The following is a 16,711-nucleotide window of genomic DNA, read 5'->3' as shown; positions in this document are numbered from 1 at the left end:
TTTTAAGGAAAACCTCAATGAAACTGAATCAATTCGCGTGCCGGAAAGACAACAAACAATGCCGACAATATGGGTGGAAAGTATCCTAAGCCGATTTTGCAATTGTTGCCGTTTTCATGGTCAAGAATAATTTGTTTTTCCGGCTGCCATTGTTTGCATACAACGGAAAATATCACATTACAAAGCGGCAGCTTCACCAAAAAGCGAGAGAGAGGAAGAGAGGGAGATAAGAGGGGGAGCGCCGCGTTTAGAATAGTTTTGTAAATTCTGAAGACGCATATGATTTTGTCTGACAAATGAGTTTACGCAAATCCTTGCAATACTCTACGTCTAATCTCGGTCTAATCCGATCCTATGAGTGGCCACGAACTGGACCAAGGTGGGCAAAAGAAAAACAGAAGATGGATGCACTCTTTCCGAAATCATATTAAATGAACATCAGCAATAGAAACGGAAGGAAACTATGAAGAAAGGGTATGAGTTATTGATACTATTCAGATGTCCTTTGAATAAAATTTGGGGACATTTGATATAGCTCATGAAACAGCTGGTTATAACAGAGATAGAAAATATTCCAGCCGAAAACAGAGAAAGAGAAGGAAAGAGAACTTTTACAACTCATGCCATTTCAACTCTGCACTTAGCAGGCAAAAGAATTGCAAACGAAAAGATCTCCGGCAATACAATTTAAGCCACTCTCATTAGCCACAGATAATTCGTGCAAATTTGTCAAATCGGCTTATGATTTGCGTCCAATGAACGAATGTTTATGTTACTAATCTAGTCCTGTTTGACAAACAATGCGGCAATATTTATTCTAATGGCGTAGAATAACACAGCCATGCGCCGCTTTGGGCTGTAAAGGTCCTATTCTTAGGGCCAAAGACTGTCTCTTATGCACATATGCACATAATAACGGAGTGGATCAAGCGACCGCGACAGGCTAGACATAGGTGGATTAACCTAATTCCCATTTTTGCGTAGATTGCGGTAATCGCAGTATGTGTGGCTTAGTGTGGCGTCAGTCAGACTCGTCCCTTGCCACTCACGCACTACCTAACATTTATTCTCGAATATTTGAAGTACTTTTAAAGTGTATTCCATTCTATTTTGAAATCTTGTAAAAAATTAAAATCGTATCAACTGTGTATATTTAAATAATCGTTAGCTTGATTTAGTATTTTTAATCTTCTGGCAACTCTACAACAACTTACAGTGTTGCTTTTATACGTGTGGCGCCCTCTATCGGAAATACGGTACGACGCAAAGTGTAACATATCGACAACAACCCTAGTTTCTTTCTTTTCGATAGATCCGCATAGAAGTGACAAGGTGAGCAAAATTTTTTTGCTAAATAAATGCAATTTTAAAAGGTTTTAACAACGAAATAATGCCCAAAGCCTAGTAGAAAGTGTGTGTAATGTGAGCAGCATAAAATGTCATAGTTAGCGTTACGCTAAATTGTGAAAATAGCGATGCACAGTGCTACACGTGTTTTCGTACTGGAGCAGGCGTAGTCTGCATGTGTGAGTGTGTGACCGACAATACTAAATTGTATTCCTATTTGATTTTAACAGCACATCAATATGCAGTTGTTCGTACGTGGTTTGGAAACAATTGAGGCCTTGGAGGTGTCCCAGGATGCCACCATTGCTGGCGTCAAGGTAAGTTATTTATACTGGTCACGACAACAAAAACTTCCCCCTAACCTAACTTTTTTGTTTCCCACAAAAAAACAGGCCCAGCTGGCTCAGCTGCATGGCTTCGATACCGAGGAGTTCAGCCTGAACTGCGAGGGTGCTGCTCTGACCAACGAGACTCCCGTGACCGCCTTGAGCTCATTCGAGTTGGATCTGACCATTCCCATGATTGGTGGTAAGGTGCACGGTTCTTTGGCGCGTGCCGGTAAGGTCAAGGGCCAGACCCCAAAGGTTGAGAAGCAGGAGAAGAAGAAGAAGAAGACCGGCCGTGCTAAGCGCAGGATCCAGTACAACCGTCGCTTCGTCAACATTGTGCACGGCTTTGGCCGTCGTCGTGGCCCCAACGCCAACTCGACGTAAAGAGGAGATAACTTAGATGAACAACAGAATAAGCTGGAGCTGATTTTTATTGCAAAATAATGTTCATATAGTAAAAACCCAAATTAAAACCACAACTTATTTTACACACTTCAAGTTGTAATATCGGATGCGACTCCATGTCTTGTTGTATTTCTCAATTGGCAAACGCAATGTTCTTACGCTGTCGCTTCACAACAACCAGACGATGATACCAGAACTCAAAGCAGGTGATCAACAGTGCTGCAATGATGCCAAACAGCAACACCATGAAACAGCCTTGCATATCATCCATGTTCACCTTATGATTGGTTATCTGTCGCTGAACATTCTTAACATTGCACTTGTCCATCGACGGCAGATTGATTTTGTGCCAACGCTCAATAAAACCCATGCGAAACAAGCGATCAATATGCTGATTAATCAAATGCAAATAGGCGCTACTCGAAGGTACTATCAAGCCGATTTGTTCATCCACAAAATCTTCCTTGCCCAAGGCAAAGCGACACTCTTTATCGACTTCGAAATGCTGCTGTACAATCAGCTGCAGATTGATGCGCCAATCGATGTTAATACGGTCTCCATGTTTCACTGCCTCAACATTCTCGCCTTGTGCTGTGTTGTAGATAGCAGCACTTTCCACGAAACGCTTGAATTCCTGGCGTGTTGTAGTCTCCACATATTTCTCAAAGAAGGTACCATTGCGCAGTCCATATTGCTTGATTTCCTTGTGGTTAAAGAGTTGGGACAGATAATCTATGCCTGGCTGGAACTTGGGAAACGTGAGAAAAGCAACCAGATTGCCACAATAGGTGGTCACGAGTACAATGACAACGATCCACCAGAAGCCTACTACTAATCTGCCGCTGTCCGCTCTCGGCAAATACATGCCACCTAAAAAAGTTGCGATAAATATATTGTAGGTAATCCATTTGGCATAACTTGCCTTGTTGAAGCAGCGCTCCATAGATATACCAGAAGCAGTTCTTCACAGTCGACAGTCCCTTGATCTGCAACTCTTGCAGTGGCACTAGACGATTCACCGCATACAGCATTGGCGCTGTTAGCAGTGTAATCCCCGCCAGGCAGCCCCACGTCTCAAGCGTAAATGGCGCCATAAAGAGATAAATTCGACTCACTTCGTCCGGTTGACGCAGTATAAACGTGTATTTTTGCACACTTATGGGCTGTGTGTAATTGAAGCGCTTCTTGTGCGGCTCGTCGATGGTGGCTGCCACAGCGGCCATAAAGTAATCGTTGTGTTGCACCAGCTCAACAACGCGATAAGGAATGCGATAAGTCATCGATCCCATTAGCTCATCCTGAAGATATTGTAATATTGTTATAGGCAATCGAATTATATAATCTTCTCTACTTGTTGCTCACGCTATCATTTGTGCCCTGGATTAGCGAAGGTTGGTATTCGTGAGAATTCGCCTCATGCAGGTAGTAACTAAAATTGAGAGCACGGCTTAGTTCCTTGAGGATTTCCATGACAATGCCTTTGTGCTCGACAATGACGCCGCGACTGTCTTTGGTCAGTATTTGCCAGGGCGGATTCTACGAGCATTGTGAACCAATATATATTATAAATTATATTCCTGATTCAAAGACTCACGTGCACTGTCACAATATCCATGGTTATATTTCGAAAATGATGCTCGATGTGTGGGAATGTAAGCTCCCGGCAGTTGAAGCCCAACAAAGGGCTCCAGTAGCCAATGTTTAGGAACTCGAAGTTACGGTTTTTGGATGTGCGAGTGGGCGCTGAGAACGGCTGGGATTAGGCTATGAAAAAGACTAAAGAATGAAGAGGTATACTTACCTTGACGATATTTGCGATTCTCCTGACTCTTGCCCCAGGTAATGGCAGTCTCAAAACGCCACCTGGCACAACTGGCGCACTTGCTGTTTAGCTTCAGGTAATCCTAGTGTAAAAGGACTTAGAGGATTACATAGTCTATAAAAACTTATTAAGGAGTTGAATTTTTAAAATTACATATTCATTTCTGGATCTATTATGATTAATTTAAAGCCAGTGATCATACTCATTATTTCTTAATACAAATAAAATAAAATGATTATTTGGGAAAAATTAAAGTATCTAAAATTACAACTGTTAAAAGTAGATCATTCAAAAAGAATGATTATGCTGCAATAAATTTCGTTCTAAATTATTTTTTCACTAAAAAACATCATAATCAAGGATCCTTAATTTAATTTAGTGAATATCTTTACCTTCATATACTCCAGCATTTCGTCTTGTTTCTCTTGCTTGGTAAAACGTATCGACTCCCATTCCTCATCTGATATTTTGCCATAGATGGACTGTTCCTCCAGGATCATGCGTGACAATGAAGTGACCAATGCCATCGATACCTCAGTTATGGTGCAGTTCAGCGTGTCAACACAATTGTCCACAGTTTCGTTGAGAGCAAATGCAATGTTGGCGCCCTCATCGAGATTTATGGTCACTGTATTGGCATCGAAATCCCGTCGAAGTTCATCGAGCACAAAGAACATCCATTGATTGTTCACATGAAACATGCTCAGCGTCTCGGCAATCTCAATAATGTCCTCATGAAACTTGGAAATCACCAAGAAATTCTGACGTTTCAGTTCATGCTTGGGCGGAGCAAATTGAGCCAATGCTTCACGCAGTGCTGCACGTTTTTGCTGACCACGTAGTTTCTCATTGATCTTGTAGAGAATCACCGATATGGGCGGTATATGATTGGTGGTGCTTTCATGTACTATAGACTTGACCAGCATCGGATTGCTTTCAACTACAAGGGGTAGAAATGAAATGTATCTTTAAGCTAAAAGAGGATGCATTCTTAAGATACCCACGTATGGATTGATCGACTAGCACAATGACTGCTTTCCACTTGAAAATGCCCTGCACCTTGGCATCTAGTACGATTTGGGGAAATTCATCACCATGATCGACCATGGGTATCTTTTTTGGTTAATGGTAAAAGAAATCTTTAACATAATTATATAGTTTGCAAAATCTGCTTACCATCAACGCACGATTTAGGGGTAAACGTGGACAATCCGAGTCTGTGATGGCAATTAATAAAACCGAAGTTCGCTGCGTGGTTTTATAAAAATTCCAGGTGTTTTCACAATCTGCCACAGTTATGGCAGCCAAGAAATCTAAAGATTGTCCATAGATAAATTTTAATAAGGTATTATTATGATTTCTTATATTTGTGTGAACTACAGATTGTAACTACTTTATGCTTTAATTTTCGGTCTAAGATTGTTAGACTTCCTTATTTAATGATCATTATTTTCGGTGCCTGTTTTAAAGTTTTCTTTTGTATTTACCCTTTTTTAATTTTGATGGAGTTCCACGTAAAGTAACGCACATTAATGCCACCATTCTTCATATTCTCGCGCACAATATCGCTCAAGATTTTTTCGAAATGTGCCATTATATTCTGTCTGTGAGTGGCCATATACTCGTAATCCACAACCACGGCTAAAAGGATTATCTTAAAGAAATGTCGAATATATCTTTAGCTGTGATTTAAGCTTACCAAGAGAAGCGTTTGCGCTGAGAAACGAGGAAAAGTCATTGGCTCTTGCCGGCACTAGAAAAAGTAATTTTAATCCACACAATAAGGAGAAAAGGAATCCGGAAAACTTCATGTTGATGTCGATAGCACTGCAAGCCAACTGAAAAGTGAAAGCGAACAATGCTTACGAGGTTGCCTTTTGTTTTCCTGTTTTTTTGAGGATATCGCGTAAAACATAAAGCCAATTAAAATCGGAAGCGATTGTAACGCATTTGGAGGAGGCGCATAAAATATTCAATACAGAAAGGAAAGAAAAAGCGGTGGAAAACCTACTGCGGTTAACCATCTGATTGACAGTTTGCGGTTAGGTGTCGACATTCACATCCCCATTCACTCATAGACACCCATATTCACATTCACATTCACAGTCACGTCGAATGTCAGTCGAAGTCGAAGCAGCAATTTGCTGCAGGTGTTCAGTCGAAGGATTCCGGATTGAATTATTGTGTTTGCAGTGTTAACTTCGTTTATTTAATTATATTTATGAAATTGTTGTTCATCAAAATTGCGTGTAAGGTAATTACATTGTACAAACTTAAAGCTAGGAACGGATGGGGATCGGAACCATAAAGAGAGGAGGGTTTAAACTATCGAGTTATTATTAAATATACTTGACTTAGGCTTAGCTACATATGTATATAAGTAATCTACCTTAGTTATTATGAGCATTGGTTGGGGAGGTTTACTTCTCGTTTATTTTATTATTAGTATGTTTGTCAAAAGTTTATATATGTATATGTTTTTGCATTGGGGATGTATTAAATGTTGTTTGTGTATAATTTAACTACGCTTATTGGCTAAAGTACAATTCCAAAAATGCTTTTCATTTGTAATATAAATGCATACGATTTCGATTGTAATCTGTATTCTGTATTCTGTAATTGTAATCTATTTATATCATTCCATAATACGAAAGTTCGTTTATCATATAACTTTTGTGTATATATATTCTTGTATATATGTGTTTTTATGCATGTAAGTATGTTTATTATAAGATTGTTGTTGTATATAAATTTTGTGACTATCGCTACTTGTCAAAAGTTTTCAAGTGAAACGTTATTTTCTTCTATTTGGTTTTCTTGTGCGATTTTTCATTGGTGGCGCCATTTCTCTCTATATATCTTTCTTCCCAACATTATATTTTTGGTCTGATCTCAAACGTCAGATTAGTAGCTATATACTACACACATACACATGTATTTATTGGGATATCATGCAAAAGTTGCACAATTAATTCCTGGTCCAAAACGATACGACCGATTACTAAACCCATTCGTCTTGGGTTTACAATTTTCCTCATTCATTTAATATGGCACTTAAACGCTCCTCGACGGCAACTTTGCGTGACTTCCACACAAACTCACAGACAGCTATGACACAGGCTACGCCCATGCCGCCCATTAGCACCACAAACACGCCGCCCACATTGGCCAGTCCCAGTTCATTGGCAGCCGACGAGGATTTGGATGTTTCAACACGACATTTGCCACCTCCTCGCTTCTCCTTCCACCATTTAGTTTTCAGTATATGCAGTTTGCCCTCCTCCTGCAACTTGAGTATGACGCTATTGATGGCAGTGCGATAAGGCGAGTCTGTAAAATATAATTAAATAAACTCTGTAGTTGACAATCAATTCAATCATCTTTGCTCTTTCCACTCACTTGGCGGTGTGGCTATGCCATAGCTTTTGGTGTCCAGCATGCCGCCCACCTGCGTTAATTCACAATTGCGCTCGGTCACATATTCAATCGATGTGGACTCCATCAGAAAAGCATATGAGCCTTTGCCTTTGGCAACGCGCTCCACTCCCTCGCCATTGCTGGCCGTAAAGACTGATGGACGTGCCGATTCCATGAATGACCACATGCGCTGATATGTGGAGATCTTTGAGTCCTGTAGGCATATCAATTAAATTAGTTATTTGATTTTAAATTCAGACTATTTAGCTTACCCTAAAGAAAGCTGCTGTGCTGCCGCCTTTGAGTGCGCCGTATTTGATTCTAGTTTGCTTGGCCAAATCCTCTGCACTCTCAATGGGCGAGTCCATGCGTTCGACAGTCAAAAAGGCAGCCAAATTGGCAGTGTACGAGGAAATCATGATGAGTGTGAAGAACCACCAAATGCCAGCCACCATGCGCGTTGAAAGTGCTCTTTAAAAGTAAAACAAATTTGCAATCAATTTAGTTAATTTAATATATAGTAGATGGTTGCTTACTTGGGTAAAAAGTCGCATCCCTGCTGCATCAATGAACCAATGGCAAACCACATGCAGTTGAGCAAGGTGAACTGACTTTCGACCTTCTCGCCATGAGCATCAGTATAAGCAGGCCACTCATAGGGTGTGAATCTATAACGAGCATCATTTGTAATTCAAATCGATATAATTTAGTCTTGATTCACTCACTTGGCCAAGATGAAGAGCAGCACGGAAACACCTAAGTATGCTGTGGCCATGTAGATCCAAACGTCCAACGACAAGGGCGATAGGAAGGAAAACAAATTGGGCGGCTGTTTGATAGGTTTGCGATAGAGTATAGAAACGCCTAGATTCATAAACGGTGTGGTAAAATCAACGGCTTGTTCGCGCTCAAATGTGATTGTAAGATCCGCAATGGCCAGATCAGCGCGTTGCTCTAAGAGCTCTCTTATCATGCCATTCCACTCGCTATAAAGGAAATAAATTGAAAGTTAAAATAATTCACTAAAGAATACAAGCATTTAGAGGCTTACCCAGTCAACTTATTCAGACTGCCATAGCTGCCATCGGGAACCAGTTGTATTTTATAGTTGAAGCCCAGAGATCTGGATATTTCATGTATAAGATCCACGGCATAGCCCTCAAATTGATCGTTGCCTGTTAGCGGCACTGCCGACTCCTTGCGCATGCAGTAAGGATTGCTCTAAAGACATACAATAAATTCATGAATGGTTTGATTTTTTATCAGCATCGCATTTAAGCTTTACTCACCAATATGGTAGTGACCACTAAGGTTTTATTCTTCAAGTTCGCTTCGATTTCCTGCTGCTTCTGGCTGAACGTACGCGTAAAGTTGATGCCCTCGGGTAACGTGGAGTTCCAGGTGCCAATTTTGCGTATGCCACCCGGCGTTAGCTCTACGATGTCGAGCATAAAGTCCGTGCGAAAACCTTGATGGTCGAACTTGATGACATTCGTCAGACCTTTCATCTCAACAATCTTCATATAGTTGATTAAGCTGAAACCGTGCTGCCAAGTGCTTTGTCCATCACAGCTAATCGGATGTATATCAATCTGTTGCGAGGTATCCAGATCATGCAATGCCTTGGCAAACAGATGCACAGCATCATACATTAAAGCTGTCTCAGAGCGCACAGTTGTCAGATTGGCCGATCGCAACAGACCCTTCTCATCGATGCTCCACTGACGCACCACATCCGAGACGATTTTCTCGTTAATCAACCGAAAGCCTGTGATATTTGTGCCTCCATATCGAAACTCATCTAGATTGACCGTGTGTAGATCCAGCGATGTGACCAAATAACTGTGATAATCGCTCATCATACCAATCTGTTGGGCCTGTTTGAGCACCTCATGTATGCGCTCCGTGGAACAGTCGAGCACAATGTGCGCTTCAGCCGAGTTCTTAATCTGCTTGAGCAGCGGTCTATTAAATAGAGGATGCATTTCATGTTTAAGCTGATTAATCCCTTTGATGGTGAAGTGATATCTTACCGATAATCTCCGCTATCGCTAAGTTGGCGCACAGTGATGGGAAACGGTGTCATGCCGTGAGCTTTGAGCAGCTCTTGCAGTCGCACAATGCCATCGTTGTTCTCATAGATTATGGTGAACGTCTTCCAGCCCCAATGACGCACAATATCCACATAAGCCTGAGTTGCAACACAAATAAACATAGTAAGTATAGTATTAAGCAAACAAGTAGCTAAAGTTGTGCACACACAAAAAGACATTACCTTTGAGAGTGTATTTGGATGGGGATAAAGATTCACCAGGCAACTTTCGCGTCTCAGACGATAGTCCCAGCGATTCTCCAAATGCGGTATCTAAACAAAGTGAAAGATAGACATAACATATTGTTGGGTGAGTGTAGTCATATTTTAAGACCACCCACTTACCTCCATGTTGTCACAGATGCTCTGCACATGACTCGCGGTATGCGAGGATTGTGGTCCAAAAATTGCAGCGACGCCAATGTTGAGCAAGCCGCAAACTGTAAGATGAAAGCAGATGGAATATATACTATACTAAGTGCATGGCAAGGATTTGCAGTTATTGGCCAACTTTTTGTGCAAAATTATACATAAATCCCCGCAGAGCTGGCAAAGACTTAAATAGATTCTCACGTAATGCGCTTTGTGGGTGCGCGTTCCCAATCCCAATCCCAATTGCAATCCCAGAGTCTCGCCATCACCATCGTCATCATCATCATGTGTGCCAACGAGATTATCTCAGCGGTAAGTTAACTGTGGGATTCTCTAGGATATAATGAGACCAAGTAGCATGCCACTTGGCTGCAGTAACGTTCGGTTTTGGTTTTGGTTTTTGCCTACTACTACATATTACTACTACTGCTACATATTTAAAATGCACTTCAGAAAGACATAATTTCATTTTGCTTTTTGGCTTTGCCTTTTAGCAGCCTCACATCCTTTTTGCCTCATCAAATTACGTTGCACGTGTAAGTGCAGGTGCATGCAACCACCTACACACGAGAGCATGTTATGTTTGCCTTGTCTATGTGGGTGGCGGCACCTCAATTTGTGGCAAATAAACCAGTCATCTGTGTGTGTGTGTGTGTGTGTGTCTGTCCTTCTCAACTACCGGTTACTGTCGTATTTTACTTTGGCTTTCTGTAGTGCGCCTCAAGGTATTTCTGGTCATGTGACTCTCCATGTGGTCACAGTGCCCACATTCTCTTACTTGTCTGTAGTCTGATAGCTGAGAGCTCTGTGAGTCTCATTTATCACAATCACACGCTTTCGGACAGTTTTTGCCTGTATATTGAATGATTTTTTTTTTTAGTGTTAATGTCGTTTGTCTTAGCTTTGGCCTGGCAAAGCTTTAAAACCTTGCACAAGTTCTTGTCTTTTATGAGATTAACTGCAGGTGGGAGATAACATGACTCAAAGGGTTTTACATCAAGCATATTTGAGTTGTAAAAGAAAATATTTGCTGAATTTAATGGTTTTTAAAGTAAACCAATTAACAACAAGTCAGACTAGTTGAGTTTACTATCTTATAGTTGACTTGTTTTCAAAATTTGTTTACTAGCAAAATAAAGTTTATCGCCTGGCGTAAAATGGGAGCAAATTTAAGAAATACGTTATACATTTAATAATTTTTCAGAATTTAAAGCATCTGGCAAATAATTTTATAGTAATTTATTTGGGAATGAATTTTATCTATGCTATCTATTTCTTCATGCCGCGTTCTAGGAATTCCTTTACTAATCTTTATATTATAAGAAATATATTTTAGGAATAAGCTTTTGAATATTGAATACTGAATTCTATACAATTATATAGTCAGCCCGATAGTATCATAATTTCCTTCAAGCCATTAATATGAATTGTTTGTGTACTAGTAAATATTTGCTTCATATTGATGAGATCTGCAGGTCAATTTACGATGCAATTGTAAATGTCAATTGTTCTGAACAAGAAAACATTATTGGTTTTCGATTACAAACAACAAGCAAGTTATTGTCTAAGGTAACCTGAGGCAAGCGATTCTATTTGCTATTGATTGGCATCGCATAAACATGTTATTAAATCAAAGTTGTGATGGGAACAAGAGCAGGAATAACAAGCTCAAGCTGGAGTGCAATAAAGAGAAAGAACAATAACAGGTATATTGAGTGAGGTGTTTGCTTAAGACCTCTCCCCATCATCCCCGAACACATAACGGTATGCTTACCTCGTTTGCCGGCATGAAAGCTGTCGAATGGCGAGATGCGCTCAATTTGGGCCACAAGTTTGGAGCGGGGCAAAATGGAGCGGTCGGCATTGATGCGCTCAACAGCCTGGCGAAAGGCGAGCTCCTGATGGTCATCTGAGGGATGGAACAATCCACCTGCGCGATAATAAATTGTATGGGAAAAATGTAGCTTAATACACACACCAAGGTAAATAGTAAAGTTTTGAAATGACAACAAACGAACAAGCAAGCAAACAAACATAGTGACACACTTTGTGTGGCGAGTGTACGATGAGTATTTTTGACAAGGATACCAAGGATACACACACGCGCGCTTTTCATAAAGATGATGTGAAAAAAATCGATATGTGCTGAAGATGCTATGGAAAATTCATCAATGAAATCATAACTACTATTGTCAGCCCAGTTTACTATTTCGCTTCTGGGCTTTCAGTTGAAAACTCTGTTTGCAAACTTACCAATTTTGATGATGTCGGGCAATGCTTCTACCTTTGGGACATTGAGTGCTATTTGAATTGCCAACAACAATAGACACTTTAGCATGCGATAATGTGCCCCTCTTTTCTGCATCTTGCTCGGATTGTTTTTCATGCACTATATTTTCGTTTATTTTATACTACTTCTCCACAATATTCACAAATATTTTGTTGTGTTTTTTTTAGACGCGCGGTGTCATTTTTACTAGTCGTTTGTTTTGCAATTTTGCCCGTTTACGGAACTCTAGGTTTGTCTGCCGAGATGGTGGAGCATCTACTGAGCACGGACACGACGATGCTCTGCCTTTTAAATGTGATGGCATTGTCCTGTTGCAGGCCTCCCCGAACTTGCTTTGAGGGTGGGTGGCATCCAAAAGCCGGGTGACAGTTCAAACAGCTGCGCATTGGATGTGGATGCTGTGTGTAGCCGATAGCCATAGAAATGCTTAACGTGTTTAGTTTCTTATACTTCATTTAAATAAATGAAAATTATGTTTATTTATCATCAACACTAACCTCATCCTTAGGTTTTAAAAACTATAAAAGAGTCCAACGGTATTCAAATGAAAATTATACAGATGCTGTTAACAAATTCAAAAATTCTGCATCGAGATAGCTGGTAACACTCGAAACACCGAAATGTGCGTATTTAAACTGGTTATTGCTTTCGCAAGTAACAAATTTAAAACTATTATTTGATTATTTTTTATATTAAGAGAAAGTAGAGATAAATCGGATTTTCAAAACTGATATGTGATTTGAGTTTTGCTGCTAGCCAAGCCACTGTAAAGTTACAAGCACTGTTAACGCAAAATTGAGAGTACGTTTGATATTCAGATGACGCGACGTTCAAATGTGAATGACAAATTTTGTGTTTTGACCGAATGGCATATTGTGCGTGTAATGGCGCGCATTGAATGCCGAAGCGTAGTTTCATTTTGTGTTTGGCTTTGGCTTTGACTTTATTGAAGCATTATTTCGTACTAAGTATTGTGATTTTTGTCAAATTCCCGAAAAGCAAATAAAAACCAAAATGCCGCGCGCCGCCAAACCAAAAGCAGCACCGGCCAAGAAGGCCAAAGGCAAATTGTATGCCATGCCGGAGAAGATTAAGGAGGGCACAATTCTAACAGATCTTGCCAAGGGACAATGGCGCATTGGACCCTCCATTGGCATTGGCGGCTTTGGTGAGATTTATGCCGCTTGTCGCAACGGCGAGAAGAATTATGATGCGGTCGTCAAATGCGTGAGTCATTTTAGAATAAACAAAAAAAATGCAGAGTAAACAAAATTGCATTTTACAGGAGCCACATGGAAATGGACCTTTGTTTGTGGAGATGCATTTCTATTTGCGCAACGCCAAGTTGGAAGAAATAAAGCAATTTCAAAAGCAGCGGAAACTCAAATCACTAGGCATGCCCAACATCCTGGCCAACGGCTCTTCGGACATCAATGGCCAAAAGCATCGCTTTATTGTAATGCCGCGTTATGGCAGCGATATCTACAAATTCTATGTGCAGAACGGGAATCGTTTGCCCGAAGCTACCATCTATCGCTTGGCACTGCAGATGCTCGATGTGTATCAGTTCATTCACAACTCTGGCTATGTGCATGCTGATCTCAAGGCTGCCAACATTTTACTGGGCCATGGTAAAAATGATAATGGTCAAGCTTATTTGGTTGACTTCGGACTCGCTTCGCATTTTGTAACTGGTGATTTTAAGCCGGATCCGCGTAAGATGCACAACGGCACCATTGAATATACATCAAGGGATGCACATTTAGGTGTGCCTACCAGACGCTCAGATCTGGAGATATTGGGCTACAATCTCATCGAATGGATGGGCGTGGAGCTGCCTTGGGTTAAGCAGAAACTGCTGGCAGTGCCTGTGAAAGTTCAACAGGCCAAGGAAACATTTATGAACGATGTGAATGCCTCATTGAAGGCACTTTTTCCCAAAGGCGTTCCAGCTGCCATTGGAGATTACATGAAATATGTGGTCAAGTTGACACACAATGAGCAGCCCGATTACGATAAGTGTCGCGAATGGTTTGCCAATGCGCTAAAGCAAATGAAAGTTGCCAATAGCGGCGATTTGGATTTCGCATTGAAGCCGCAGAGCAATAACAATAATAACAGCCCACCGGTTAAAAAGACGGCAGCTAAACGAAAGAAGGAGGCAGCAGATGAGGAGTTGGAAGAGAATGCAGATCAAACGCCACGTGGGAGACAGGCAGCTAACAAAGCTGGAGCTAAGGCAAAGCCTTCGCCTAAGCTAAAAAAGAATGCAGCAGCGGATGACAATTTAGAAGAAAATGTAGATTTTACGCCGCGCGGAAAGGTGGCAGCAAAAAAAGCTCAAACAGCGGCCAAGCCTTCGCCGAAGATAAAAAAGGAGGCATCAGTAGTGTCCCTTGATTCTTCAGATGATGTGATTCTTGACACCGATGAGGAAGAGGATGTTGATTATACGCCACGTCGCAAATTGGCAGCCAATAAAGCAGTTGCAGCAGCTGGCGACTCTTCGTCGCTACAGCGCGGCAGCCCGAAAAAACGCGTTAAACTGGACACCAATGGGACACCCAAGGCACCAACCCCAGCTCCTGCTGCTGCTTCGAGTGCCAAACTAAATTTTAGCCCGATGCCATCGATGCGCGGCCGTGCCGGCAAAACGTTGATCAATGATGATTTAACACCTCAGCCCCGTTCCAACAAAACATACGAGTTCAACTTTGAACTGGATGTGAGCATGGATGCCAATGTCATTGTGAATGTGAAGCGCAAGAAGAAGGGCGGACAGTCATCCAGTAAAGTCTCTAATGGAACGAGCGGAACTCCCTCACGTACCCCAAATAAAGATTCGCCCGCAACGCGAGTCAATCTCCGTAAAGTTACATCGGATATCAGTACGCCCAACTCGGCGTCCCGCAAAAGTCCACGAACTCCTGCGGTTACTGTGCGCAAGTTCAGACATTGATTAGTTCTTTTTCAATTAATTAATTGATATATTTTCATGTTTCATTTGTATAGTTTTCATTGATATTTACAATAAATTCTTGTCGCTTTTTGATACAAGTGAATAAAACTAAATTTAAGTATTATTGAAAATAATAATGAGACCATAAGAAATACAGGAAACATTATTATTTTTCTTTGAATTATTAATAAGCATTTTATTTGTTTTCATTTGTTAAATCCAATAAATTAGTGGCCCACAATTGAAGTACACAATATTATATTTTTCAATTATCCGCTAAAAATAAAGGTTTTTTTCATATCTTATTTAAAAAATTAAATGACATTTAAATAAAATAAAAAATAATATAAATTTTATGGTAATTTATCTTTTTTTTTTAATGTAAATCAAAGAATTAGATTTACTCCTCAATTAAAAGAAATAAAATTGCAAATATTTTTTGTTTTCCTATTTTTTTGTGTTTATAAAAATGTTTATTGTTATAGACCCTAATCTTATTTATTGCGCCGTTTGCTGCTGCTGCTCTCGTGATGTTTAGAACTCTTAGAACTGGACTTGGCATTGGAGCTGCTGCGTCGTGATGAAGTGCCGCTACTGCTGTGTTTCTCCGTCACGCTGATGGCACTTAAGCTGGGAGCCACCGATTTTGTAGCACGCTCCTCTTTATGCGACTTGGAGGATGATGATGAGGATGATTTGTGGCCATGTTTACTGCTACTACTGCTGCTGGCATTAGTAGAGCTGCTCGCTTCAGGTTTGTAGAAGGGCGACGACGAGTTTGAAGAGGTCGAAGAACGTGACGAGGGCACCGATGACTTAGCTTTGCTTGCCAGCGGCATGGGTTCATCAGGAATAACAACAGTAGTTGTTGGAGCGGCCACAGTGGCCGTTGGTGTGGCAGCTGCACGACTGGTTGATGGTTTGCTGCAGCACGCATCGCATTGCCAGATGTGCTCCTGATCGTCGGCAGCCTCCTCGTTGGTAATGGGCGGATTATGACATTCCTGGTGATAAAGTGCACCGCATTTTGAGCACTCAATCAAACGATTGGTGGCTTTGAAGACCATTTCGCCACAGACACAACAATTGAGGTCACCAAAGTCGCCTGTGTCGCCGGTGTTAAGCACACCGCTTATGGCCAAGCCAACGCCAACGCTGCCATCATCGGAGTCCGCAATCGTGTCCGGCGACTCTGATGGCAATTTATCGGGTGAGTTGGTGAGATTGATAATCTCATCAGTTGCTAGCGTTTGCGCTGGAGGTTGTGGAGTGGCACGTCCCGGAAAGTTAGCTTCGTCATCCAACATGCGTTGGCTCATATTTTTTTGTTATGGTTTTCTCAGGACCGAAGCGCAACTTGAGCGCTTCATCGAGCAACAGGCGCAGCTCGGCGGCCGAGCTTGGGTTGCTAGAGTGTAGTAATTTGACGGCTTTCTTTAGCACTGGATCGACTTCAGCGCCTGCAGCTGTTGCTGCCGCAATGTTAGCAGCCATTATCCAAGACAATAATCAATAATAATAGTAAAAATAAAATGTAGTTGTATCTTGTTTACTGTAGCTACAGGCTTTGGTGTGACCGCAAGTGGCAAATTTGAAAATATACCTAACAAATTTATACTAACAAAGTGTAGCAAACTAGCTCAGCTGCATATTTGACAAGGGCACCTCGAACATTCGA

The 16,711-nt window shown here is 41.1% G+C and overlaps 5 protein-coding genes across 5 annotated transcripts; 2 read left to right on the top strand and 3 right to left on the bottom strand.

Annotated features, from left to right (window-relative positions):
- Positions 1-1,185: 1,185 nt before the first annotated feature.
- On the top strand, positions 1,186-2,188 carry LOC133837574 (ubiquitin-like FUBI-ribosomal protein eS30 fusion protein). Its single transcript, XM_062268380.1, has 3 exons — positions 1,186-1,332; positions 1,578-1,664; positions 1,740-2,188. The coding sequence occupies exons 2-3, from the start codon at positions 1,587-1,589 to the stop codon at positions 2,058-2,060; spliced, it is 399 nt and encodes a 132-aa protein (XP_062124364.1). The 5' UTR covers positions 1,186-1,332; positions 1,578-1,586; the 3' UTR covers positions 2,061-2,188.
- On the bottom strand, positions 1,847-5,714 carry LOC133837575 (ionotropic receptor 93a). Its single transcript, XM_062268381.1, has 10 exons — positions 5,603-5,714; positions 5,394-5,544; positions 5,080-5,218; positions 4,908-5,016; positions 4,296-4,843; positions 3,883-3,985; positions 3,676-3,824; positions 3,444-3,617; positions 3,004-3,379; positions 1,847-2,951 (listed from the first exon to the last, which is right to left on the bottom strand). Exons 1-10 carry the CDS (start codon positions 5,712-5,714, stop codon positions 2,215-2,217), a joined length of 2,598 nt encoding a protein of 865 aa, XP_062124365.1. The 3' UTR covers positions 1,847-2,214.
- On the bottom strand, positions 5,391-12,836 carry LOC133837570 (glutamate receptor ionotropic, kainate 2). The gene is made up of 12 exons (XM_062268377.1): positions 12,038-12,836; positions 11,559-11,714; positions 9,758-9,852; positions 9,596-9,685; positions 9,354-9,511; positions 8,610-9,285; positions 8,372-8,541; positions 8,046-8,306; positions 7,857-7,988; positions 7,593-7,791; positions 7,303-7,534; positions 5,391-7,233 (listed from the first exon to the last, which is right to left on the bottom strand). The coding sequence occupies exons 1-12, from the start codon at positions 12,168-12,170 to the stop codon at positions 6,938-6,940; spliced, it is 2,598 nt and encodes an 865-aa protein (XP_062124361.1). The 5' UTR covers positions 12,171-12,836; the 3' UTR covers positions 5,391-6,937.
- Positions 12,837-12,942: 106 nt separating this feature from the next.
- LOC133837571 (nucleosomal histone kinase 1) lies at positions 12,943-15,146 on the top strand. Its single transcript, XM_062268378.1, has 2 exons — positions 12,943-13,301; positions 13,360-15,146. Exons 1-2 carry the CDS (start codon positions 13,089-13,091, stop codon positions 15,031-15,033), a joined length of 1,887 nt encoding a protein of 628 aa, XP_062124362.1. The 5' UTR covers positions 12,943-13,088; the 3' UTR covers positions 15,034-15,146.
- LOC133837572 (integrator complex subunit 12) lies at positions 14,970-16,632 on the bottom strand. The gene is given in 2 exon segments (XM_062268379.1): positions 14,970-16,358; positions 16,360-16,632. Coding segments are annotated over 2 exon segments (999 nt in total). The 5' UTR covers positions 16,528-16,632; the 3' UTR covers positions 14,970-15,527.
- Positions 16,633-16,711: the final 79 nt, after the last annotated feature.

This window comes from Drosophila sulfurigaster, chromosome 2R (assembly GCF_023558435.1).
Source record: "Drosophila sulfurigaster albostrigata strain 15112-1811.04 chromosome 2R, ASM2355843v2, whole genome shotgun sequence".
NCBI classification, from domain to species: Eukaryota; Metazoa; Arthropoda; class Insecta; order Diptera; family Drosophilidae; genus Drosophila; species Drosophila sulfurigaster.
This window is presented reverse-complemented; position numbering and strand designations above follow the sequence as displayed.